Source organism: Mus musculus, chromosome 17 (assembly GCF_000001635.26).
Source record: "Mus musculus strain C57BL/6J chromosome 17, GRCm38.p6 C57BL/6J".
NCBI lineage: Eukaryota > Metazoa > Chordata > Mammalia > Rodentia > Muridae > Mus > Mus musculus.
In genome coordinates this window covers 35,262,617-35,290,490 of record NC_000083.6, presented here as the reverse complement: position 1 = coordinate 35,290,490, position 27,874 = coordinate 35,262,617, and the positions used below count along the sequence as shown (strand labels likewise).

At 48.3% G+C, this 27,874-nt stretch overlaps 1 protein-coding gene and 1 pseudogene across 1 annotated transcript; one reads left to right on the top strand and one right to left on the bottom strand.

Annotated features, from left to right (window-relative positions):
* Gm18733 (predicted gene, 18733) lies at positions 11,260-12,337 on the top strand (annotated as a pseudogene).
* H2-D1 (histocompatibility 2, D region locus 1) lies at positions 22,994-27,397 on the bottom strand. Its single transcript, NM_010380.3, has 8 exons — positions 27,305-27,397; positions 26,843-27,112; positions 26,377-26,652; positions 24,432-24,707; positions 24,188-24,304; positions 23,977-24,009; positions 23,765-23,803; positions 22,994-23,625 (listed from the first exon to the last, which is right to left on the bottom strand). The coding sequence occupies exons 1-8, from the start codon at positions 27,375-27,377 to the stop codon at positions 23,621-23,623; spliced, it is 1,089 nt and encodes a 362-aa protein (NP_034510.3). The 5' UTR covers positions 27,378-27,397; the 3' UTR covers positions 22,994-23,620.
* Between the last annotated feature and the right edge of the window lie 477 nt (positions 27,398-27,874).

The following is a 27,874-nucleotide window of genomic DNA, read 5'->3' as shown; positions in this document are numbered from 1 at the left end:
TGGGCTCCCTAAGTCGTCCATGGTCAGACCACAGATATTGGCTGAAGGATGGTCAGGGATGATGTTCCCATGCCTCGGGGGATGGGGACAGTTAATACTCCAATGTCCTTTTGATGGAACCTTGGACTTGGTTTGGGTGGTTTATGAGAGTTTCATAGACCTGAGACTAATGACCCCCCTGAGCCCATCTGAAACAGGATGTGGGTGTTCTCAGGCATTGGGAGTCAGGGAGCTCCTGGGATTTTTCCTTGTCCAGCTGAGAGGCCTTAGCCATTATAAAGTATTTTGGTTTGGGGGCTTTTTTATGTCTCCCATGATCCATCTTGAAGGGTATGACTTAGTTTTCCTGCTGAGGAGTCAGGAGTCCTTTCTATACATGTTTAAATTTTGTCCTGATATCAGGGAGACTCTTGAAACTGTAGCTCATATGCAATTGGTTTCCACTGGGGTCTCAGGATCCAGGTTAGTGTATTGTAGGAGGGCCTTTGTAACGGCAGGTTAGGCATTGAGGTGGATTTTCATAGTTCTCCTGGATGACCTCTTGGGAGTTTTCATAATTTACAGCCTTAAGGGGAGCTTTATGGAGACCGGTCAGGAGGCAAGTTATGAATTGATTCCTTCCTAGGATGCCCCCTGTGGTATTGTGATTGCATTAGGGTCCTGCCTCAGCCCTATCTGCATGGGCAGCCTGTTGCTGTGGACAAAGAGAAAGCAGAGAGGCTGAAGAGGAAGAAGAGGTTCTCTGGGTTGTTGTCCTTATCGTGATTGAAAACGGTGGAAGAATTGTCTGGCTTGGGCCTCACAGCTAGGAGGAGCTCTTTTCTCCTTGATTGGTTTCTGCCATGTGATCACTTTTTAATAAAGATGGGAGAGAGGTCACATGGCAAACACCGTCCTTTCAAACCCTATCAAAGATGGCTGTCAGCAAAGATGCTCCTGTCCTGATGAGGGGACAGTGGTTGAGATGGCAACAAGCATGTGTTTCCTTTAAGAATTCTATGTGTAGACTTTAACTATTTATGCTGATGTCACAAATTTTAAGTTAACCTCTTCGTTAGAAGTTTTACTGGGATCATACTCCTCATGAAATTTAGAGAATTAACCCAAAACCTAAAGAGTCGAGATGAGCAGCCATAGTCCCCACTGTGAATAGTCTGTCCCTTTATGTTTCCTCTTCTTTCTCTGTCACACAACTGGCCTCCTGCTTTGTTCTCTCCCACTCCTGCTGCTGGGTTGGCTTCTGGCTCCCAAACTGCAACAAACTTACAGAGCCATGGATGGTAACTTAGAGGACAAGAAGTTTCCACTGTGTGAGGATGAGGGAGAGACAACGGGGTTTGGAGGAAAGAGAAATTGGGAGTAGGGAAACTTCCCATTTCCCTGATTGCTCGTAGTTATTTGTAAAGATCCTGAATAATATTGGGATCAAGGGTGCCACTGAGTGGCCATTCATTCTGTTTATCTAAGGGATATTGAGGCCAATTTTGATGGGACAGGGGAATAAATGTAGTGCTCTTCAGGTTTGGTTTCAGATGTACAGGTTGGAGGTTTCTAAGAGGCACCCAAGAGACTAAGAGGGTAGGAAAGACACTGATCCCCAGCGTGAAAAAGGGGGAGCATAATGTCCCTGCAGCCTGTTGTCATGGGTGCCCCCAGACTCAGGGAGAACACAATGAGAACCAAGCTGTTCAGTGGGTCATCACCACAACTCAGCAGCCACCAGCTTAGCCTGGGTAAGCTAAGGAGTCTCGGTGCCTGGTACCAGGACTTTCGCAGAAGCCAGAAGTAGAATGAGAACCAAGCTCTCCTAGAGGGTCTTGTCTAGAGGAAAGGGTTGGGAATGCAGTCTCAAAAGTCACAAGGGTCTAGGGACATTGTGGAATTTACAGGCAGCTCCAAGAGTGGTAGATAGGGCAGGAAAGGTCACAGGAGCCCAGCAGGGTCTCAGGAAGCTGCAGGGTTGCAGCTCTGAGGGTGGAGGGATGGAGTCAGGACCAGAAAAGTCACAGGAGCCCAGCAGGGACTAAGGAGACTGCACCTAAAACCACCAGGGACTAGAGGAGCCATGGGATAGGCAGCTCTAAGGGGAAGGTGAGCAAGGGCAGGTAGAGGCGCCATGGCCCAGAAGACCTAAGGGAACTGCAGAATAGAAGCTCCAATGGTGGGAGAATGGGGGCAGGTGATGAGGGCCAACTCTAGCCTTAAAGACTAGCTGGAGGTACCTCCACCTCAAAGAGTACCAGAGGGGTGCTGGATACTCAACGGTCACTTCCTCAGAGTTGGGGAAGCCTTTACACTGACCAGAAGTTGTAGGGTTTTTTTTTTCACGATAATTTTTTTTATTGGCTATTTATTTCATTTACATTTCCAATGCTATCCCAAAAGTCCTTTACACGCTCCCCCACCCACTCCTCCACCCACCCACTCCCACTTCTTTGCCCTGTCATTCCCCTGTACTGAGGCATATAAAGTTTGCACGACCAATGGGCCTCGGTTTTGATTTTTCTAAACCTACTTTCAATAAGGGTTCTTAAATGCTGTAACCTCCCTTCTAGCCACCCACCCACCATAGGAAGTGGAAAAGAAAAGTTCTCAGGATATGGGGGAAATAGACCTGTTTAGAAATAATTCTTTGGAAGAAATCCAATCTTCGTTGTTCAGTTCACACAAATCAGTAGTGGCAGCTTGATCCACTCACAAATACCTTTCAAGATTTGGTGTTTAGCAGGACTAACTGGATTGTCCCATGTATTGTAAAAGGAACGCCAATTGCTGAATGCAAAAAACTGGGCAATGGCTGCTTATAAGTCAGGGGAGAGAGAGAGAGAGAGAGAGAGAGAGAAAGAGAGAGAGAGAGAGAGGAGAGAGAGAGAGAGAGAGAGAAACAGCAACGTAATTCAAATCCCATATGCTTCCGTTAAACAATCAGCGCTGTGTGCAGTCCTTATGGTAGTATCAGCTTTTCCTGAATCTCTTAGTATAGCTACTGAGTCTCAATATGCGGAAAGAGTTCTTTTGCACACAGCAACTGCTGCATTTATTCTGGATAATTCAGAATTCATGTTGTTATTTTGCAACTGCAACAGGCAATAAGAAACAGAAACTGTCCATCATCTGTCACCCATATTCAGTCGCTCACAGGCTTTATTGGCCCATTAGCACAAGGAAATGTAGAAATTGACCAATTATTCATAGGAAATGTGCTAGAAGTCTCAGATATTTGTGAAAAATACTACGTTAACAGGTAAGGTTTAAAGAAAACAATTTCTATCACTAGGCAACAAGACAAGAAATTTATAAAGAAATGTTCAACTTGTTATTATTACAACCAAACTCCATTGCACACTGGAAGTAACTCTGAGGGCACTGTCTTAGTCAGGGTTTGTGTTCCTGCACAAACATTATGACCAAGAAGCAAGTTGGGGAGGAAAGATTTTATTCAGGTTACACTTGCACACTGCTGTTCATTACCAAAGGAAGTCAGGACTGGAACTCAAGCAGGTCAGGAAGCAGGAGCTGATGCAGAGGCCATGGAAGGATGTTACTTACTGGCTTGCTTCCCCTAGCTTGCTCAGCTTGCTGTCTTATAGAACCCAAAACTACCATCCCAGGGATGGCACCACCCACAGTGGACCCTCTCCCCTTGATCACTAATTGAGAAAATGCCTTACAGCTGGATCTCATGGAGGCATTTCCTCACCTGAAACTCCTTTCTCTGTGATAACCCCAGTTTGTGTCAAGTTGACACAAAATCAGCCGGTACAAACACTAAATAAATAAATAAATAAATAAATAAATAATGAAATCTGGCAGGTGGATATGTTTCAGTTTGCAGAATATGGAAAACTAAAGTTTATACACCATAGCACTGATACTCAGACTTCCATTGTGCAACTGCTTTGAGTTCTGAAAATACCAATTCTGCAATTACACATTTACTAGAAGTAGTGGCTCCTATGGAAATACCTGTACAAACCAGGACTGACAATGCCCCTGCACGGGTCTCCAGTAAGATGCAGGAATTCTTTGCACATTACAGCTGTACCACACGATTCTGCAGGACAAGCAGTGGTGGAAAAGACCTAATCATACCTTAAGGAACACACTAAAAAACAAAAAGAAAGAATAAAGACCCCAGGGTTGAATAGATCATTCTCTGAGCATTAACAAGAAAGGAACAACAGCAGCTGAGAGACACTGCATCAAGGAAAACGCTGTGGAATTAAATCAACAGATATACTATAAGGGTGTGTTAACATAAGAATGGAAGCCAGAGAACATATGGTGTTGGGGATGCTGGTTTGTTTATATTTCCACAGGACACGAAAGGTGTGGATAGTAACAAAACTAATAAAACTCAGAGTTGAGCAGGGGAGGTCTTCCGAAAACTTGGCCACTGGCCCAGAAAGAGCACAGAAGAGCCTGACCAGCCACTGCCTTCCACTGCCAGCCAGAAAAGCCTGGACAAGAAATGTTCAGTTCCTAACCACTGACAGGCCTATGTCACAGAAGAGTTTATTATTGTACGTAGAAAACCTAAGTGTTAGTAATATGTAAAATCCCAAATAGATATTGGGTTTGGCAGATGCAGTTATATGTGTGCTGAAGAGATGTAGTTTGGGTGCCTCCAAGTTCTCCATAGATAATAAGACCGCCAAGGAATGGAAAGACCCTGCCTATTTTAAGGTAAGGTGAAGGGGAGAGGTCTTGTGGTCATTGCTCTATGACCTGAGGCAAAGTCAGCAGGGGGTCTAGGTCTACATCACTGAGAGGTGAAAGGGCTGGGCCTCTATAGCCTTGCCTTGGAGCCTCCTTGATTCCCAAATTACAGTGACATAGCTCAGCCTGCCAAGGGAGGAGGGGAGGAGCTAGAGACTTCTTTCATAAGCAGTTGGACTTTGACAGAACTCTTAATCTCTCTCTCTCCTCCCCACCCCTTGCTGATCTGTCTCACTTCATCTTTCTCTTTTTCTCTCAGCATTGAAGATCCTTTATGGAAAAGGGATTTTCTTTTAGGACTTGGAGGACAACAGAGAAGCATCTGGCAGGACACAGGTAAAACAGAAATCTAGGAAGGAGAGCTAAGGAGCGCTCTTGGGTTTGGAGAAGCTCAAGAAAGAGGTAGAGTAGCCTCATAAGATTGACACAGATAGAGATTTCTAAAGAGCTGGCAGTTTAGTTGTAAAATCAGGCTTGGTGTTGGCTCCGTGGCTTAGCTGGTTAAAGCACCTGTCTAGTAAAATCAGGCTTGTAAATAGATATCTTCTATATAGTTAAAAAAAAATGGCTGGGTGTGGTGGTGCACGCTTTTAATCCCAGCACTCGGGAGGCAGAGGCAGGTGGATTTCAGAGTACTAGGGCAGCCTGGTCTACAAAGTGAGTTCCAGGACAGCCAGGTCTATACAGAGAAACCCTGTCTTGAAAAAACAACAAAAAAAAAAAAAAAAAAAAAAAAAAAAGACAAAAACAAAAAACAAACAAACAAAAAATGAAGTTAGGGGGCTGGAGAGATGGCTCAGTGGTTAAGAGCACCGACTGCTCTTCCAAAGGTCCTGAGTTCAAATCCCAGCAACCACATGGTGGCTCACAACCATCCGTAATGAGATCTGACGCCCTCTTCTGGAGGGTCTAAAGACAGCTACAGTGTACTTAGATATAATAATAATTAATAAATAAATAAATAATGAAGTTATTTCGCTGAGATGGCAGGATTTTACATCAGTTGATGCTTCCTATGTCCTTGTTGGTATAAATATGATATAATTTAAATGGTTACAGGCCTCTGAGGGGGACTTTAGTCTCCTGCAATACGAAGACACCTGAATGCAGAGCAACAATTAGCAGGACTTTGGGTTGCAAGCTTAAGGTTCACAGAGCTGGAAACGGAGACTAAGAAACTTCAGGGAGTTAACTCCAGAACACAAGATGTAAAACATAAGACTGTCCAAGTTCAGGAATCGGTACCCGAGTGACAGGAGAGAGAAGCATCTCTGTTAGGTTTATCACAGCTGTGGATGTGCTCTGAGAGATGAGCAGACGGACCACACAGGGGCTGCAGGAAACAAGCTTAGTGTCCTGCTGTGGGCTGTCCTGATGCTGACCATCCTGTACTCAGGTGATGTCACGTGATCCTGCTCCCCATTTTAACTGGTCAGTAAAGGCTGGAGCCTGTGGTTGGGCAGTGGAAGGGAAAGGAGGGGCTGGAGGTTTGAGAGTGGGGTCAGGTAGGGAGGCAGAAGAGGATGAGAGGGGCAGGAGAGAGGACTGAAGAGGAGGAGGAGGGAGGGGAGGAGAAAGCCATGATGGACTAGAACCACGAGGCCAGGAGAAACTGCAGGTAACAAGGGGTCTTATAGCTGAGGAAAAGGTTAATATTGTGTTAAATCTGCCCAATCTAGGCATATAACGAATAATTATAATAACTGGATTGTGTGTGCTTTTAAATAGGCTTTGTGGGGTTGGAAATTCTAGAAAGTGCCCCAGATCTTCCTTCTCCATGTGTAACAGATGACACCAGCTTTGATTTCTTTCATTATCCCTTAGGGTTTGGTGTGGTGGTTTCTTGTGCCTTCAGCCACACTGCTGGGCCTAGACAGACAGCCCTGTGAGTGTCCAGTGTCCAAGGAAACCAGGAGATGATGTCAGGGGTACATTGGAGTTACAGGCTGTTGTGGATCTCCCTCTCCCATCCACAAGGAGTCCGGGTGCTGGGTCACAACCATCACTCTCTGGAGGAACAGCACATGTTCTTACCTGGGGGGCATATTTCAAGTCCCTTGAAGATACTTTGTTAATGGCAGAAAAACCTCATCACTGACAGTGAACAGTTGGCACATCTGTTGAGCTAATGAGACCCTGACGTATAAATTCACATGTAATGAGCTGGGGCAATAACAGGAGTGTCACCTGGTTGACAGGAATGGGGAGCAATCTGATTCCTGACAAATCACAATGTCAAGGGGAGGCTATATTCTATGACTAATAACACTTTGTTCTTGTCTGAGAAATTTACAGACTTACAGAAGTCTGCTTCTAAAACTAAACAACAGAAATATTTCAGATGAATTGTGTACTGGTGTACTTTAACTTTAATTCCAATTAGGTGTATGTGGCCTTTGTGTGAATATTTGATTCTAAATCTAATTATAAAAATGTATCAGGGACTTGGGATGTTTCAGAGCCAAGTCATTCAGGACAGGTTCTTAATGTTCTAATCCTGTTTCCTGCTCAGCAGGTGTCCTTGGCAAGTGATGGGATGCTATTCTGTGTGGAGACCACAGGATGCTCCCCAGTTTGAGACCCTGAAGGCCCATCAATTCCTTCCTGGGATGCTGTGTCTCCCAACAGTTCCTGTGGAAAGCTGAATGTAGATCATCATTGAAGTCAAACAAAGTGTCCAGCACCTATCAGCAGCAGCAGCAGGGAGATCAGCATCAAGGCCAAGGACACAAGCAGGTGTGTGGCACCTTAAGGCCATGATGGTGATGTGTGCATCAGCAGCTCGGTGCTCTTTCTCTGCCCACACTGTCTTCATGTGCTCTGGCATCTTCCCAACCACACAGAGAGCATGACAAAGGATGCCAACTCCCACAGCTCTAGGTTCAGGCATCCTCTGTAGCCCCTTTGTTTGGGATGGGGTCTCATGACCTCAGGCAGCCTTCAGACTCACTATGTAGCTGAGGCTGTGTTTGAACTCTTAACATTCTGGATCCCCCTATGCAGTTCTGGGGTCAGAGGGACACACCTCTATGCTCAGCTAGATGGTGGCGCATACACACATGTAAATCATGGCCCTCTGGTCATTTCACCTTCTCTAATCTCCCTGTCCTGCCTCTCCTGCTGCCCCTTCCCAAGTGGTCCTGAAGAGCAAAAACTTATAATTTTGGGTCTTATAGCATTGTGATATCTAAGTTCAAGAAATTCAGGGCTGAAGAATAGACCCAGGCAGGGCCAGGCACAGCTAAACCCACCCTGTAGCTAAGAATGTCCGGCCATAAAAGATAAAAAAGAGAATGCAGGAACTAGCCAGGGCTATCAGGACGGACCAAATGGCCATCTGGCAGGATGGCACCTCCCGGGCGGCGCCTCCCTATAGCCCCCCATAAATCATACATTGACCAGGTGTCCTGCTGACCTCGAGAAGTCCCAAGCCCTTGTGCCTCCCTACACCTTAGCCGGCACGTATTACCCTGTTCATTTGTAATCACCCCGCCGACATTTAAATAAGCCAATCATGTGTGACCGCGCAAATTCTTTCGGCTCCCCCCTTTTTTGGTTTGTGGTTTTTACCTTTATAAGCCTGTAAAAAGTTGGGCCGGGGTCGAACTCCCCTGCCCCCTGCGTGGTGCATGAGTTTTGACCCCAGCATGCTGGCTTGAGCTCTCCTTTGTTGTTTGTGTGTTTGTGTGCCATTAAATCCTCATGTAGTTACAGCGAGTTTGGTCTCAGTGCCCTACTGGGTGCGCACCTCCCCGAGGAGGGACTCCCCACGGGGATCTTTCAGTCCCCTAGCTCTTCCAATCTAACATATTTAAATCTTGAGTCCACATATGAACAAATGTGTGCTTCCATGCACTGCTTCTATACAGTTGTCCCCTTCTCTGCTGGAAAAAAGAATCCTCTGGGAGCCTGTGTCTGAACCCTCCACAGTTGTAACCCTGTCTGCACTCTGTGTGTTACTGTGTACACACTCTTATGAAAAGGTTCCTACATCAACTGTAGTAAGAGATGAATAACTGTGGAGAGCCGTGCCGCGAGCAATCGCCATTATAAGATGGTGCTGGCCTCCGCTGTGCCTAACTAGTAAACAAGCCTTGTACGCAGGTGTGAGAGTGAACTCACTCCTAGTCACTCCCATTCTTGGGGCGTAATAGTGGGGTGATGGGCGAGCAACGAATCAGGAGCTGTCACGCCATATCAGGTGCTGAAACGTCATGCTGCGGGCTATATAAGCGGCGCCATTTTCCCGGTTCGGGGTCTTCCTGAAGAAGTAAGCAATAAAGCTTTTGCCGCAGAAGATTCCGGTTTGTTGCGTCTTTCTTGCCGGTCGAGTGGGACGCAATAAATAACAGTTATCATGCAGAATTCTGAGAACGGGAAATGTAATAGACGTGATTTAGTTCCTCTCCCTCTGCACTGCCCTGTGCTCACCCCTGTGTTGGTGAGAGATGACAGAGGAGCTGAGCTGAGGGGATGAGAGATGGAGGCATTAGGACAGTGAATCTGTGCATCTGACAGCTGAGTCTGCCCCTGAGCACCCCAGCCCTGTGCATCATGAACACTGTAGACACTGGACAGAGGAGGCAAAGGTCTCACACCAGGTGAGACAGAATCTTCATCCCATGGAAAGAAGGAGAAAACATGTACAGCATATGTGTCATTTATTTCTACCATGTTTGCCTTGTGACTGTCAAATCACAGTTAGCCAAAGTCACTGAAACTGTGGAATGAGAAACCTCCTGGTAAAAGTCACAGGGCAGCTCAGTTTGTCTCTGTCCTGGGTCATCTCTCCAGCCCCTGGACCAGCTTTTACAATAAACATAAATCTAACGTAGACTCATTCCATCAACCCTTGAATCTTCTCTGGAGGCAGCACCAGGATCCTCAGAGTCAGGGAAGGACAGGGGCCATGGGCACAGCAGAGACCCAACAGGACCAGATCTGAGATGAGAGCCTGTGGATCCCTCCTCTGTGCGGATCCTGCAATTCAGGGTTAGCTGGGGAAAGATGGGAAAGATGGGGAGAACTGTTGTATGCCGGCCTGAGGCCTACTTGAACCGGGTACACCAGGGAGGCAGGCTGGGGCTGAAAAAGACTTAGACAGCAAGAGATTAATGGAGCCAAGACATGATTCTGCTCAAGACCCTCCGTTTACTAAGAGAGTCTACTTATAAAAGGGGAAGGCCCATCCCCCGCCAGTCCATTCTTGGTGTCTTGGAGCCAGCCTGTAGGGGACCTGCAGAATAGGATGTTCCTCTGGAATGTCTCAGGTATTTCTCAGCTGGTAGCAGTGTCTTGGAGAGAGCAGTGGCAGGTGGCAAAACAAAAGAGCCATCTAGGTCGGAAGGCTCCACCTTAGGTAATTTCCTTCACAGTGGTAGCAAGGTTAAAGTCTGGATCAGTCTGCTTCAGGGCTGAGGGAGGCTACAGAGAACTCCACAGAGACAACTGGAAGGAGGCAGGAGCTCAGGAGAGTTTAGTTCACCTGTGCAGACCACAGTGTCCTGAGAGCAGGGCCCTTGTTGTGTCTGGTGGGGACAAGAATGGGAAAACACCTCCTACTGCTGTAACTCATGGGCATTCATGAGGAGAACCAGACAGGAAGCACTCACAGGAAAAGAATAGTCTCAGTCCTCCATATGAACTAAAGATGCAAGAAATAAACACAGAAGACAAAGTAAAGAGCCACAGTCAAGACGGAAGCCTGGGCTGCTCATAATCCTGTGGACATGACAAGGCTCTGGCCATCAGCTTCCTGTGATGTCCCTTTCATCACAGACTCTCGGCATGTGCTTCACAGTGATGAGAGCAGAGCCTGGAGGTGACAGAGCTGAGGGTGACCATATCAAAGATAATAACTGACTGAGCTCACCTGGGCACAACCCTGTTCACATTCAGCTCCCACAGCCTCATCCTGTCCCACCAGATACACACAGTACAGTGACACAGATTCTGGAAGGTTCTCCATCTGCCAGTTATGTCCTCCACAAAGTCTAAGTACTCTCAGTCCTTTAATTTACCTGTCAATCAACCCTCAGGTCAGGATGGGAAAATGAAGTTCACATTCAGATTTTTCAAAAATATTTTTTAAAAAATATTTTATTTATATGAGTACACTGTTGCAGTCTTCAGACACACCAGAAGAGGGCATCAGATTCCATTACACATGGGTTGAGCCACCATGTGGTTCCTGGGACTTGAACTCAGGACCTCTGGAAGAGCAGTCAGTGCTTTTAAACGCTGAGCCATCTTTCAAGCCCAGGGCTGTGTTTCTTACCCATTCTGTGGTTCTCAACCTTTGAGAACGTGAAAGCGAGAGCTTCCTCACCAAGAAGCACAAGCCACTCTGACGGTTTTTCACATTTGTTTCAAAGGGTTTGTAAAACCTTGAAGGCCATTAAGGGTGTCAGGCCAAGCAAGGCTCAGGTTCTGAACGGGCTGTCCGGGCCATGTTTAGCTTCCTGGGATCCACAGCCCTTGGCTTGTTGGGCCTGGTGTGGTCGGTCTCATTGGTTTCCCCCACTCCAGTGCTGTTCACACTTCTACCCTAAGCCGTCCCTCTGAAGCAGGAACACCATCTTTACCCTGGGCAACCGTGGTGCTGTCATCTCACCGGCCGAGCTGGATGCCCCGATCCTGGTGTCCCATACTGCCCAGCGTGGAGAGCAGAGGGTATGGTGAGGCAACCCCTCCATGGCCAGGGATCAGTTCCTGAGTGTTAGTTAGTTTGATATGTGTGAGGGGTGGGTGTCCCTGGCCTGCTGTGATGTGGAAGGTTAGGAGCCATGGACTTAGAGGCAGACAGAGGGAGACTGGCTGGGGTGTGACTGTCAGGAGAAGACAGTTGAAATGTATGTGGGGGCGGCAATCAGTGTGGAGGGCTTCTCTTGTGACCTGTGCCCCATCTTCAGTGCCTGTTCAGGGTGCTCCTCCCTGCCTGGAGGTTGGGTGTGTGGTCTTGTGAGCTCTGATTACTAAGCTGTGCTGAGTCTCCACATCCACGGGGTCAGTGTGAGACCCATCCGTGTCTTTCTCTGTCTTGGTAGTATCCGTTTGAAGCGCTCTTCTGCAGCCAGCATTATGCCCTCCTCGACAAATCTTGCCTGAATATCTTTTTATCTGTAAATTTTTCGTGATGTCTGGCCCGGCTGCACACAACCTGTTCCACGGTGTCATGATGTTCTCCATGACACAGGTGAGCTTCCGAATTCTGTGCCTTTGCACAGGCAGACAGCAACTCCTGAGGAATGAGTGTTCTCTAAGCCTTGGCCCTGGAGCTCCCATCCCAAGCTCAGCCCCAGCTTCTGCTGTGGGGAACTTACATAAGTGTGGCTAGTGAGCAGGTCAGGCCACTTGAGGTGCCTGTGGACAGGGAAGAAGCTGGTCTCCCTGCCCAGTGCCTTGTCCCCAAAGACATTACATCTGTCTGCCTACAGCCACTCAAACAACAAGCTAACATTCATTTGTCTGCCACAGAAACACCTGGAGTCCTACCTGGCTGACTGCTACGACGCCATTGCTGTTTTTCTCTGTATCCACATTGTTCTCCGGTTCCGCAACATTGCAGCGAAGAGGGACGTCCCTGACCTGGACAGGTCACTGAGCTCTGGTCCTTGGTGTCCGGATGTGGTCAGCTTTTTATGTTACGAAAACAACTGAACAGAGGTTATACACATTCCTGACATATGAGTCAAGCTCTGGCTAAGGGTGTTAATTGGTGAGGAGATTGTAAATTGGAATCTCCTTTTAAAATATCAAATAATGGGCATAACTCTGCATTGGGAAGATTACAATAGGGCGGAATCCAAATGATATCTCCTAACAATTTCTTAAAATCATTCAAGGTATGCATTTTATCCATCCTTAGTTCCAGCTTTAGTGGCTCGACAACAGCATCTCTCACTTTAGTACCTAAATAGTGTTGTATGTCTGTCTTCTGAACTTTTTCTGGGGCTATCACCAAATTCCACTTCTCCAAGAGGCATTTAGTTAGGGTCCCAAATACCTCTTCCACTTCCACATTAGAGGATCCACAAATAAAAAATATCACCCATACTATGCTTTCCCTTTTTGTCTCCCTCATCTTTATGGAGGGGAGGAGAAGGCAACAGAGTGGCTGATGGTTTGGGCGGCCTACCGCGCCTCAACCTCCAGCAGAACATCCGACGACAGCTTTCACTATCAGTCTTGTTGCTGTCACTAATAGACCCTTCAGAGCTAGATTCCTTCTTCTCTTTCTTATCTTTGGTTTGTTGTCTAAGCTGTTTAGACTTTCGGCGGCTAGCCTGAAAAGCAATCTCCTTATTGTACTTTCCATTGGTGTCCCTCAAGCACGCCCTGACCAAGATCCAGATGACTAACATTTTCATTGTCATTTTAGTCGCAATTGAACCCATGTTGCTGAAATTCCCTTCGTCTCTATTCCTGAGAATCTTAATGCTTCGTCCCTTTTTTCTCGGGAACCTTACCTTCGTCTCTATACCTGAGAACCTTAATAGTCCCTAATCCAGAAACCTAATGGTCTAATGGTCTCTAACCGAGAACTTGAATCTTCCCACTTACCGGGAACCTAATAGTCTCTAACTGAGAACTTTAATGCTTAGTCCCTTTTTTCCAGGCAACCTTACAGGCCTGTGCTTTCTTTAAATACCATTGCTTACCAAAATTTCCTTACAGCTGTTTACTAAAATTTCTTACCGCTGTTTACTAAGGTTTCCTTACCTCTGTTTGCCAAAATTTCCCTACTGCTGTTTTCACGGCGTATGGGCCACCATTTGTCCCGGTCCTCCGAGCCGGTGGCGAGACAGGAACAACACAGACACCAAGTTGGGTTCATGCAGCAACTTTACTTCGGGGTTTTTCTTTTACAGCTCCCTTCCCCAGCAGCTTCTTCTTAGGGCAGGGGCTAAACTACTCCTATTCTACTTCTCTTACTCTACTTCTACTCACGGCAAGGGCTAAAACTCCTCACTACTCTACTACTGGCTTCTACCTAGGGCAAGGGATAAAAAACAACTCACCTCACTACTCGCGACTCCTCCCCTTCTAGCTCCACCCCACCTCATCCAGTCAGAATTCACACCTGCTCCAGGCAGGAGCTTAGGTCATTCACAGATAGGCTGACGGGTCTGGATCAGGAGGAACTGTCCAGCCTGTCAGGCAGCCCACGCATGCAGCCTCACTGCGCATGCTCGGGCAAGGCAGTAAATGAGTGGGTTTCACAGGGTCTGCGGCCGGCCGCACCCGCTCCCCATAGAGTTCTGTTGCTCTTTCTGGCCCGGGGGTGGCATAGTTGCTCAGGAGGGGACAGTAGCTCTCCAGGAGGGTGACATCTGCTGCAAAGCCTGGGAACGTGGTAGCTTTGGGTGTTGTCCTGAGGGCTATCATGGGAAAAATCCACACAGCCTCTGAGGTTGTCTGTGTCAGCCTCTAAGTGGCTGTCACAGCTCCTTTGAGGGTGGAGGGCCTGTAACACCTGCAGACATGCATTGAGGCAGGGGTGGACCTGGCTCCAAAACACACCCTGTCATTTTCATGTGACCCAGTCCCTTCCCGCTGCCCTCTGCCCCACCTCTGTACGGGGTTTGCAGACTCCAGAGCAGTGGTTCTCAACCTTCCTAATACTGTGACCCGTTAATACAGTTCCTCGTAGTGACCCCAACCATAAAGTTATTTTCATTACTTCATAACTCTAATTTTGCTACTGTTAGGAATAGTAATACCTGTGTTTTCTGATGGGCTTAAGCAACCCCTGTGAAAGGGTTGTTTGACCCCCAAAGGGGTCATGACCCACAGGTTCTAGAAAGAAGGAACAAGTTGTTTGATTTTTGAGGCAGGGCTTCTCTGTGTACCCCTGGTTGTCCTGCAACTGACTCTGTTTACCAGGCTGGTCTCAAACTTAGAGACCCACCTGCCTCTGCCTCTGCCTCCCAATTGCTGGGACTAAAGGTGTGTGCTCTCACAGCCTGGCAACCTCGACCAAGTCTTAAACAAAAGCTAGGCTGGTTTGCAGACCTGTAATCCTGGCTAAATAGGGGCCCGAGGCACTGGATGGAAAGCCTGCTCAGTTACAGAGCAAGTTCAAGGCCAGCCTGGACCACATCTTAAAAGTAAAGGCTGGGACACAGCTCAGTGGCAGGAAGTCGTCCCTAGGTCCCATCTACAGCGTGCGGGAAATTCCAGGTGAAAGACACTATCAAGGGAAAAAAGAGTAATTTGAGGTTATTTCCTTTACCACTTTCACTTCCCAGGGCCTTGGCTGGAGAGCCTAAGTCCACCCAGATCCCGCCCCGGGCATCCATGCTCCTTTCTCACTTGTTACAACTTTCCCACCTACTCCACCACCCGCTTCCAGGTGTCAGACCTGGGGATCCCAGTCTTCTGGTTTTACCTTATAGCCCCGGGTGTTCTGGAACTTGCTATGTGGTTAAAGAATGCAGAGATCCGCCCTCCCGAGGGCTGGGATTGAAGGCATTCCCAGAGAAACCCAGGACCCTTTCTTAGGGTGGTCACATCAAACTCAGCCGGTGTGTAGTTCATTGAGGACACGGTCAACAGGCAGGAAGCCCTGGGGTAAATTCTGGGCAACAGCAACCACAAAAGGAAAAACAACTAATGCTCTGCTGTGGCGGACTGTGCAGGGGATACCCGTTTCTTAGTGTGGCCCTTCTTCAGGGTGACTCGGACAGCTTCGTGGGCTTATGAAGCTGGCCACCAGTTCCTGGACTTTGCAGTCTGGAGGGACATTTGACATAGAGCCCACATAGAGCCCATTCCATCCCCAACTCTTGGGAGCTGCGATGCGGCTCAAGGCCGCCAGGGGGCAGCAGGACACAGGAGTAGGAGCGGCTCCAATTCCTGATCCCCTAAGTGGCTGTGAGCTTTGAATGCTGGGGAAGGCAGGGAGTTGTGGTCGCCTATGCCCTCTTCATACCGAAGCAGCCAGGGATTTTCCTTTCAGCCACGGGTCCTTATGATCTTCAGGCTGAAACACAACTTCTGAGTGAGATTACACCTCGAGCTCCTCAATCAATTGTTACTCAATGCCACACTCTGCAGTCACAGTGACAGAGACACAGACACACACACACACACACACGCACACACACACACACACACACACACACACACACCACGACATGCTGAGGTGAGGCAGGAGGATCAGGACTGGAGAGAAGATTCAGAGGTTGAGAGCATTAACTGGTCTTCCTAGGTCCTGAGCTGATTTCTCAGAACTCATGTGGTGGCTCAACAATCTATAATGAGATCTGGCACCGTCTTCTGGTGGACAGGCACATATGCAGGCAGAACACTGTGTACATAATAAATCTTTAAAATTTTAAAAAAGGATTTATTTATTATATGCAAGTTCATTGTTGCTGTCTTCAGACACTCCAGAAGAGGGCATCAGATCTCATTACAGATGGTCGTGAGCCACCATGTGGTTGCTGGGAATTGAACTCAGGACATTCAGAAGAGCAGTCAGTGCTCTTAACCACTGAGCTATCTCTCCAGCCAATAATAAATGTTTTTTAAAAAAAATAAAATAAAATAAAGGATTCAAGGTCAACCTGAACTACAACAAGGCATACAACACAAACAGCCTAAATGAACGAACACACAGGGTCCGTAGACCAGTAGCATCAGGGGCCACTCTGTAGGGGGAGTTGTGTCGATTTCTCCCTTCCCTTGCTGAATCCCTAAGATCAGTGTGTACATCTAGTGCAGGGGACCCTACGGTCCTATGCTAGGTTTTAGAGGTGTTCCTACATGCTGTAGTGACCCCCAAATACTGTGCAGGGTCTCTTTACAGAAATCTTATTTCCCTTCATTTCTTTTTCATTCTTTTAAAAAATATTTTTATGTATATGTGGGTGTTTTGCCTCCATGTATGTCTGTGCGCCACGTTCATAGAGTGCCTCAGGCAGCCAGAAGAGGGCACCCTACCCATCTAAGGCTGGAGTTACAAGTGGGTGACAGCTGGGAACTGAACCCAGGTCCTCTGGAACAGCAGTAAACATTCTTCACCTCGAAACAGTCTCTGCAGCTCCATAATTTTACTCGGAAGTGACATCATTTTTGTTTTTATGCTTTGATTCTCTGATTTTTTTTCCCTGCAGCCACAGGGCCACATATAGGCCTGAACCGCCTAACTACACTGCCAAGAAGGTCTGAAGAGATGAAGCCATGGATTCCTCAGGGTCACAGAGTCCCAGAGAAGGAGCTTCCCAATCCGTCCCCACAGTGCTCAGTCTACAAAAACGTCTGATGTCCTCCAGCACCAATGCAGCATTGCTAACATAACCCACACATGGAACATTCCAGATGCCCTGTGTAGGTTTATATTTTCCAAAACCTACTTTAATAATGTTACTTAAATGTTTTAACCTCTCTTCTAGCTCACTGCCAACCGAAGAAAATAGAAAGGAAAGATTAATAGGGCAAAGGAGGGTGTGGACCTGTTTAGAAATTGTTCTTCGGGGAGAGTCCAGTCTGCAGTGTCAGGATATCAGCAATTGAGTTCACACCAGTCAACAATGGCAGCTTAATCCAGAAGAAACTTTGAGGTTGCACCAATCGGCCTGAGTCTGCAGAAGCAGGAAGAAGATGCCAGAACAGCATCAGAAATTATTTGGTTCATTTCTCTCTACAAAGTATGACAAATGATAATAAGCAAAGAAGGCAAGGCTAGCCAATGCCACAGCATCAGCAAACCCCAATGAAGACCAAGCAGCAAAGAGTGGCAAGGTGAACCAATGCCACATAGTGTCATCTGTGGTCTGTTGGCTTATATTCATACCCGTTCCTAACATCATGTGTTCTTTCAAGAGGGCATCTCTCAAGCTCTAGCAAACATCGCATGCCCCTTTTCCAGGTAGCTTCCAGAAAATCACCACATGTCTGCTTCAGCAAAAACATCCTGTCATAAGATAGTTTCCAGAAAAACATCACACGACACAACTGAGTCCCAAAGAAACCAGAAATTTCCACTTCAGGCCTGGTTCTCTTAGATTTAGGTCCTCAGACGAGAGGGCTGTGTTCCAAAAGTGCTTCTTGTACACCACCCATCTCTATTTTTCAACAGATAGTCTCTAATTCCATCTTTATGCCAAAGCTTTAGAACGGGCCTTTGCAATAACAGCTGTTTCCTGCTGACTGGTTTTCAGACATAGAGAATGTGGCTCAGTGACTTGAGTGCCCACCTTGTATACTGCAGGTTCCGGGTTTGATATCTCAACACCTCCAAAAACAGGGCGGTGGCACCCATCTGGGATGGTGAATTGGCTCAGGTAGAAGTGCTTGCCACCCAGTCTGACCACCTGAGTTCAGTATCCCAGAACTCACGTGGAAAGACAGAACTGGGTACCCAAGGTTGTCTTCTGACTCCCCCTGCCCACAACACACACCACACTAGGGAGGGCCCTCATTCACACATGGTACACATAAAGCAATAGTATAAATACATAACACATAAAAGAGTTTAAAATCTCTGTGATTATCCTTGCATGGGATGCCCTTCAATCTTCCTGGCTGCTTCTCATCACAATGTGGGTTTTGGACACAGGTAAGTCTGCAGGAAAACTGGACACAATTTTTACATACATGTCCTTATACATAGTTGTCCTCATACATATGTGTTTCCATTTCCTTCAATATGAAACTGTATGCTCCCCCAGCCTGAAGCAGGCTGGTATAGACCTGCAGTGCAGCTTTCCGACTTGTTGGGCTTCTTTTTGAAGTGACAACTGCCCTGCTCTTATGCTACCTGCTGAGAGGCTGAACCTGTCTTCCTGGTGTTCCTGAGATAGCTGACTACCTGTGGAACTGGAACTGGCAGACTAGTGCTAACAACATGGCAACAATACATCAAGAAGCCTGGCGACAATTGCTGACAGAATGGCTCCAGGCACCAAGAGTGGACTGGGGGGGGGGGGGTGATGGGCCTTCCCCCTTTATAAGCACAGTTTCTGAGTAAAGTCTCGGGCCTTGATCAGGACCTTTGTCTTGCCTCCATTATCTCTCTCGCTGTCTAAGTCTTTTTCAGCCCCAGCCTGCCTCCCAGGTATACCCGGTTCAAGTAGGCCATGGGCCGGTATACAACAGAAACCATCATGGTTCCTTTATTATTGCACTGATTTAATAATTATATGTAGGGATGTGCATGTCATGATGCCTGTGTGAAGCTCAGAGGCTAACTTACAGGAGTCAGGTGTCTCCATCCACCATGTGGCTTCCATGGATCAAACTCAGGGAGCCAAGCTTGGTGGCAAGAACCTTTACACTCTGAGCCATCTTGATGGTCCCCTTGGAGACCATTGGGTTTGAACATTTCCTTTGGAAAGTTCCTTCATTCCTGGACTTGGCACATACAAGAGATGCCCACCATGACATTAGAAAAAGCATTTCCTGGCCAAATAGATTCCAGCATTGCCTTGGGCAACTCTGGAGAACCAAGCCTTCTTGCCCAGGTCCCACCTGTGTCAGTGTCAGCCAGCTGCCACCTGTGAGAGGCCAAATCTTTTAAATTCAGATTCCATTTCAGAGAATTTGAAGTCAGGCAAACTAACAGCCTGGTACCTAGAATTAGTTTCCAACTTACCTCCCAACAAAACCCAAGCCTAGCTCCAGCCTCTAGGCTAACCCCAAAGAAAAGCTGTGACTCCAGGTTACACCCCCAAAAGACCTGCATCTCCAGGTTACAAGCCCATCCTCAGTCTAACGACCACCAATACACTGGGAAGCAGAAATTAAGTTTATGATATGACTCCCAGCACCAACCAATTATGTTAAATTCCACAGTAGCTCTCCAATGAGATGCTTGCACACTCACCCAGCCCCACTTGCTGCTTACTATAAAGCACCCTAAGAGATATTTGGGACGCCTCATCATAAAATTTTCATGCATGAATGCATGACGAGGTACACTGGCCTGAGCTAACTCAAATAAAAAAGGCCCTCCTGTGATTACATCAGATCGGTTGCTGTCTGGTTTTGGGGGATCAATGACATTTCTGACACTACAACTGGAAGATCCCGTATTTGCCCTGAGAGCTTGGGTATCATGGTCTGTATTAGTTACTGTGGTCCTTTGAATAAAATGACCCCATATTCTTGGTCATTTGAATACTTAGTCCCCAGTTGGGGCTGTTTGGGGAAGCTTAGGAGGTGTGGCCTTGCTGGAGGAAGTATGTCACTGGGGACCATGGTTGGAGGTGTGAGCTCTCAGCTGTTCCTGATGCCATGCCTGGTGTTTGCTGTTGTGATATTGATGCCCTCATAACTCTTTGGGACCCTAATCCGCAGATAAACCTTCTAGAAGTTTCCTTGGACATGATGCTTCATCACAGCAACAGGAAAGTAACCAATGCAGCTCCCTTTTCCATCACTGTGCTTAATATTTGACAAGAAACAGCTTAGGGACAAGGGGCTTATCCTGGCTTATTGTAGTCCCTAACACTAAATCCATCAAAGTGATGGCAGGCCCTTCTTTCCTGCTCAGCCTAGGGGCCACCTCAGTAAAAAGTCCCACAGGAGCTGTCCAAATGGGGGCTCCTGTTAAAAGTGCAACTCCACTACATCTCCTCAGCCTGCAGGCCTCACAGGCGCTGTCCATGGTGGCAACACCTTCTTTCCAGCTTCAGCCTACAGCCTTGGTGAACACAGTAGGAGCTGTCCACCATGGCAACAACTCTCCAGTCCCCTCCTGTCCCCAGCAGCTCCACAGAAATGGCATCTCAGCAAAAGCCAGCTAAATCTGGGAAGGACTTTCCATTCTAACCTATGGGCCCAATGTCAAGGAAAAAGGGGACGAAAAAAAAAAAAAAAGCTAGCAATCACTGAGCAGAAAAATCCCATGACAGTGACAAGGCTCAGCCTGCCAAGGGTGTAGGGGAGGAGCTAGACTTCTTTTATAAGCAGTTGGACCTTTGACAGAGCTCTCTCTCTCTCTCTCTCTCTCTCTCTCTCTCTCTCTCAGCTTGGAAGAGCCAATATGGGAGGAGCTCCGGGTAAGTAATGGGCATTTCCTCTTTGGATTTGCAGGAACAACAGAGAAGCATCTGGCAGGACACAGGTAAAACAGAAATCTAGGAAGCAGAGCTAAAGATCCCTCTTGGGTTTGGAGGAGCTCAAGGGGATGGTAGACTAACTAGCCTAATAAGATTGACACAGATAGAACGAGATTTCTTAAGAGCTGGCAGTTTAGGTGTACAATCAGGCTTGTAATAGGTATATCCCATATAGTTAGGAAAATAAAGTTTCCTCGCTGAGCTGGCAGGTTTATACCTCAGTTTATGCCTCCTGTGTCCTTATTGGTATAAACATTGCATAATTTAAATGGTTACAGGCTTATGAGCAGGACTTTGGTCTCCTGTAATACAGAGCCATCCACAATGCAGAGCAACATCAGGCCTATGGACAGGGCTTTAAGACAGACTATGGTGAATATGCATCCAGCATGCCCAAGTCAGGGCTGCAAGAAACAGGTTCACCCGATCTGGGAATAGAGATGAAGAGAGTTCAGGGAGTTAACTCCAGAACACAAGCTGTTAAAAGAGAAGATAATGGAGGAGTATAAATGTTTCAGAGGTGGGGGGAGCTGGAGAGATGGCTCAGTGATTAAGAGCACTGACTGCTCTTCCAGAGGTCCTGAGTTCAATTCTCAGCAACCACATGGTGGCACATAATCATCTATAATAGGATCTGATGCCCCCTTCTGGTGTGTCTAAAGACAGCAATGTACACACATAAAATAATAAATAAATCTTTTTTTGAAAAAAAAGTTTCAGGGGCCGGTACCCAAGTTACATAGGAGAGAAACATCGCTGTTCTTGAAGTGGGAACTTCTGGTTTCTGTGGAAAGTCAGTTCTGTCAAATGATGTTTTGCTGCAGCAGACACAGGTGAAAGGGTGTTTGCTAAAGTAGATATGAGAAAGGACACATGATATTTAGAAGAAATATAAATAAGTCCCAACAGACAGTAGACGAGGCTACATGGTATTGGTAAGCTTTACCATTACTTATTGGTCATCGTTGCTTGTGACTCCATAGAGAGAAATGCACCAAAAACCTTCTGGTGATGCTCTGGTGGATTCTTGCTGCTTCTGCAGCAGGATGATTGACAGAGTCAAGTGAAAGTCTCTGGATATGTGAGCTGATACAGACTCAAGTGGAGTTTTGCTAAGACAGACTTACGTGGTGTTTTCCTGAGGCAAGTCTCGTGGAAAGCAAGACTCCTGTGAGGACACGTTGATGTTTGGAGGGAGTATAATGGAACACAATGGAAAGTGATGGAGGGTTTGCATAGCTTGCTTTGCAATGCTACGTTGGTCTCAAGTCTTCATCTTCATTGACCTTCACTTTGTGGAGAGTCAGGGCAGAGAACCTCTCCTGGTCATTCCTGCTGACTCAGGCCGATTTCATGGAGGCCTGGCAGTTTCTGCTGGGTCATGCCACAGTCAATGGTTTGGGTTTGCTATCCTGACACTGCAGACCTGGACTGGTGGTATCCTGACAATTGGAGATTGAAATTGCCCCAAGAAACTACTTCTAAACAGCAAAGAGCTGAGCCTCTTGGCCGCTTCTGCTTTGAGCTGCTATTGCTGATTCTTGTGAACTGATATCCTGACAATGCAGATTGGATTTGCTTCAAAGAACCATTTCTAAACAGATGAACTAATCCGATATCCTTTTTTTTTCTCTACTTCTGGTGGGTGGTGGGCTATAAATGAGGTTAAGCATTTAAGAACCCTTATTAAAAATGAGTTTAGAAAAATCTAAGCCAATTATCTCACCTGAGGATGTGCACCTGGGAGTTTAACAAAAAAATCACATCCTACACCTGAGAACCCTGGAAGAGATACTGAAGAGAAGAAGGAGAAATCACCACAGTAGCATGGGACAGGGAGAGCCCAGGGCAGCTTCAACACAGCATCATTAGTAGCTAAAAGGGATGGGTGAGAGGAAATGGGTGAATTGTCTTGTACACCCAGCACATTAAAGGATCCCTAGTTGAGTCTCTGATCTTTAGCCCTAGGGGCTCATAATCCTGGGGACAGGGCAAGGCTCAGGCCCTCCCTGTGTCTTTGTGATCACAAACTCTCAGGATGTGCCTCAGAGTGATGGAGAGAACAGAGCCCAGAGGTGACACAGCCGAGGTGTGGCCCCATCACAGATCAAAATGGACTGAGCCCACCTGGGCACAGCCCTGTTCACACTCAGCTGCCACAGCCTCATCCTGTCCCAACAGATACACACAGCATAGTGACCCAGATTCTGGAAGTTCCTTCATCTGCCATTTATTTCTTCAAAAAAATCAATCAAACAAACAAAAAAACCTCTAAGCATTCTCAATCCATGAAATTAACAAGAAATCAGCCCTAGATCAAGATGTTAACAATCAAGGTCACTTTCAAATTATTTTTTAAAGACTTATTTATTATTATATGTAAGTACACTGTAGCTGTCTTCAGACACTGCAGAAGAGGGTGTTAGATCCCATTACAGATGGTTGTGAGCCACCATGTGGTTGCTGGGATTTGAACTCAGGACCTTTGGAAGAGCAGTCAGCGCTGAGCCATCTCTCCAGCCACCCACATTCAAATTATTATTCTCAGTGTGGAAGTGAGGAGCTGCAGCTCAGGGTAGCATGGAGCTTACAGGATGCAGATGTCCCCCAGTGTTTGGCTGGAGCAGCAAGGTTGGCTATGGAAGGGAACACAGGGCAGTGCAGGGATAGGGTCCTGGTGTGCAGGGCAGGCTGGGCTCCACAGTTCTTCACACTGAACCCAAGCTCACAGGGAACATCAGACAATGTTGTGTAAAGAGAACTGAGGGCTCTGGATGTCACAGGAGAGACCTGAACACATCGTCTGTCACTCAGTACAGTCCAGGCAGCTGTCTTCACGCTAGAGAATGAGAGTCATGAACCATCACTGTGAAGACAACATTCCAGCAACCCACCACTCACTCTCAGGAGATTCTGGGAGTCCCTGAAACCCAATCATGTCCACATTGCCCCTCCCCAATCAGACCCTAGAGTGTCACCTTTACAATCTCGGAGAGACATTTCAGAGCTCTGGGAGCCTAGGGTAAAACAAAACAAATGTATATGCATATGTACATGAATGTATTCACTTCATGGCACAACTCAGGCCCCTAGAAGATTTCTCTGGAGGAGCTATTATGGATTCCCAGAGCTCCCATCATCTCCAACTTCACTCCAATGTCCCCCAGAACAATCCTGTCCCCACACTAACCTGGAGCCAGAGCATAGTCCCCTCCTTTTCCACCTGTGAAAAGAAAAGCTGTGAGAGTTCAAGGAAGATCTTGACACTGGAAATTCCCAGAACTGACAGCAGACCCAGTTAGAGACAGTAGCAATGTGGGGTGTGGCTGTGTTCCCCATTAATGAGCAGAGCACACTTCTAAAGGAGGCTGAGAGAAAACTCAGACCCTGCCCTTTCTTACCTGTGTTTCTCCTTCTCTTCATCACAAAAGCCACCACAGCTCCAATGATGGCCATAGCTCCAAGGACACCCAGAACAGCAACGATCACCATGTAAGAGTCAGTGGACGGAGGAGGCTCTGGGAAGGACAGGTACAGGAAATGAAGGTGAGGGTTATGACCCCAGCTCTCATCCCTGACCAGCTCAGGGTCTGCAGAAGGCTCCAGCTTTCCCTGACCCCAGCTCTGCACCCACACCCTCCTTACCCCATCTCAGGGTGAGGGGCTCAGGCAGCCCCTCATGGTACACACGGCATGTGTAATTCTGCTCCTTCCCAAGAGGCACCACCACAGATGCCCACTTCTGGAAGGTTCCATCCCCTGCAGGCCTGGTCTCCACAAGCTCCATGTCCTGGGTCAGCTCCTCCCCATTCAACTGCCAGGTCAGGGTGATGTCAGCAGGGTAGAAGCCCAGGGCCCAGCACCTCAGGGTGACTTCACCTTTAGATCTGGGGTGATGGGTCACATGTGCCTTTGGGGAATCTGTGTGGAAGATTTAAGAAATTCCACAATTAACAAGACAAACTGAAATCTACACAAGACTCAGTTAAATCAATGATGAGAGTGAACTATGTGTCTATTTGACACTACACTGTCATTGCACTAGTGACCAAAAGCAGAGCTGGTCCCCTCAGCACAGGACTGCACATTTTCTTTTGGGACAAAGAAGCTAAGAGGGAATCCACATGAGCCAGTGGGTGAACATGGCCATCCTTATGTGATGTTCAATAGCATGAGAGAGATAGTCACAGAATGGAATAGGGAATGGAAAATAAGTAATTTAATATCTGTTTGAGTTCATATCAAAATTAGGGGCATATGCTACTGGAAGGGTCCCACCACTGAGACTCAACCACTGTGGTCATCTTGCTGACCAACGTTAACTGTCAGTCCGAGTGAACAGCCATCACAAAGTCTGTAGCCAGAGAAAATGACTCCCAGCCCCTGACTCTGGAGGACAAGGTACAGGTATGTCACACAGGATCCCTGGAGTGAGCTGTGGACCCCAGTGCAGCACTCACTGGAACACAGTGAGCTCACAGGGTGTGTGGTCTTCCCTCTCAATCCAGCCCTGGATTGCAGAAGACCCTGTCTCTCAGAGTCCAAGTCCTGATTCACTGGGGGGGGGGCACTGTAACTTGTGGGGGCAGAGGAAGAGCAGGAGGCTTCTGGATGTTTAGTTCTGACAGGAAACACTCTAAGTTCACAAGAATCTCTCCTTTAATGAGAACCCTGATTTAACTTGCATAATTATCCAGGTTAGCAGTCTCCTCTGGCACCTATGGGGACTGATACAAATGATAATACAAGGGCATGGAGAAACAGGATCACTCCAGTGCAGACAAAAACTGACTAGAAAAAAAATAAGGCCTCAAAAAAAAAAAAAAAAAGTAAAGAAAAAAGAAAGGCCAGGCAGTCCATAATCCCAGCACTCAGGAGGCAGAGGCATGTGAATTTGAGGACAACCTGGGCTACAAAGTGAGTTCCAGGACAGCCAGGGCTATACAGAGAAACCCTGTCTCAAAAAAATCGGAAAAGAGAGAGAGAGAGAGAGAGAGAAAACAAAAAAGAAAATTCTCGATTTATATTCCTCCAGGGTACCCCATAAGAGCTCATGTGACCATTCACCACTGTAGGAATAGAGAGAATTAGGTTGTCGAAGGGGTGCAAACCCCACAGACAGGGAGGGATCTGGGAGAATGTATTCTCTGGAAAATTCTAGAAGCTGGGGCAACCAGGCTAGTGTATAGGAGTCCATGTTTCCAATCAGGTAAGGCGACTTCCGGTCCTGAGGTGTAAGGGTTGACACACTCAGCAGGACAGGAGTCAGTGTCCACCGACAGTGGGCGTGGGCAGAGAACCCGGCCTGGGAGAGGCCATGGCTGACAGAGGCTACAGGGGAACTGAAGGGAGCAGCTGTTGTTACCTCAGGGAAATTCTCTCCTTCCCTCCTGAGACAGGCTGGGCACTGTCCAGGGAGAAGGCTGAGCCCTGGGAGAGTCAGTGCAGTCACTGTGCTGAGGCATCAGGAGACCCAGGGACACTCTCTCCCCTCTGAGACAGGGGCATGACCCCAGCTGAGGGTTTCTTCTTCCCCAGGACTGAGCCCCAGCCCGAGGGCAGAGGGAGGAGCTGCCCGCGGCCCCTGCACCTGTGCGCAGCAGCGTCGCGTTCCCGTTCTTCAGGTATCTGTGGAGCCACTCCACGCACTCGCCCTCCAGGTAGGCCTTGTAATGCTCTGCAGCACCACTCTGCTCCCACTTGCGTCGGGTGATCTGCGCCGCCATGTCCGCCGCCGTCCACGTTTTCAGGTCTTCGTTCAGGGCGATGTAATCGCGGCCTTCATAGGCGAACTGCAGGTACCCGCGGAGGAGGCGCCAGTCCGACCCCAAGTCACAGCCAGACATCTGCTGGAGTGTGTGAGAGCCTGCGGGACCCTGCGGTCAGCCCCGCTCACCCGCCCCGGCCCCGCCCGCCCGGCCGCGGACTCCTCCAAACTGAAAGGGAAACCGGTTCCGGGTCCGTTCTGTTCCCAAACCTCGGACTTGGGACCCGGGACGTCAGCGTCCCTGTGTCGGGAAGTGGAGGGGCCTGACCTCCGACGCGGGGTCACTCACCGCCCGCGCTCTGGTTGTAGTAGCCGAGCAGGTTCCTCAGGCTCACTCGGAACCACTGCTCTTGGCCCTTGGCTTTCTGTGTTTCCCGCTCCCAATACTCCGGCCCCTCCTGCTCCATCCACGGCGCCCGCGGCTCATATCTCGGATTCTCCGCGTCGCTGTCGAAGCGCACGAACTCCTTGTTGTCCACATAGCCGACAGAGATGTACCGGGGCTCCTCGAGGCCGGGCCGGGACACGGCGGTCTCGAAATACCGCATCGAGTGTGGGCCTGGGGACGGCGCGCGGTGAGACCCCGACCTCCTCACCAAACCCCGGGCGGCTGCGCAGGCCGGGAGGGGATCTGGGCGCGGGGCTCAGGTGGAGAAGGGGCGGAGGGTCCGGTGGGCGACGCGGGGACGCGGCTTCCCCCGTGCCGCCCCTCTCCCCGCAGAGGCCGTTTCCCTCCCGACCCCGCACTCACCCGCGCGGGTCTGAGTCGGGGCCAGGGCGGCCGCCAGCAGCAGGAGCAGCGTGCGCGGAGCCATCGCCCCCATCTGGGATCCCGGGTGTCTGAGTCCCGCGGGTTGCGTGGACTTTATAACCAGCGTCCGCGGCGACGCTGATTGGCTCCTGGAATCTCGCCACCCAATGATAGTGAGACCTGCCAGCGCGTCATCAGTGTCCCGGCAGAAGGACCTGACCCAGGTTAGGTGCAGAAGTGAAACTGAGGAGATGGGGAATCCCCAGCCCTGGGCTTCCCCACCCCTGACCTCACCGCCTGGCAACCAAGACTTTGCCTGAACCCTGTACTGCGGACAGAGAGCAGTTTGTCGTGGTGACTCCGAGTTCTGACCCAGAAGCTGTCAGATCACCAGGAGAGACCCACAAGCCCGACTCACTGTTTCCTAACCTCCACCCTTCCTCTTCCTTCTTCTCTTCAGAAGTCACACCCTAGAGTCTTCTAGAAGAAAGGTCACTTCCGGGAATACAATGGCGACACAAGCGCTTAGGGATGCAGTGGAGAGAGGCTTCTCTTTAAAGCAGAGGCGCT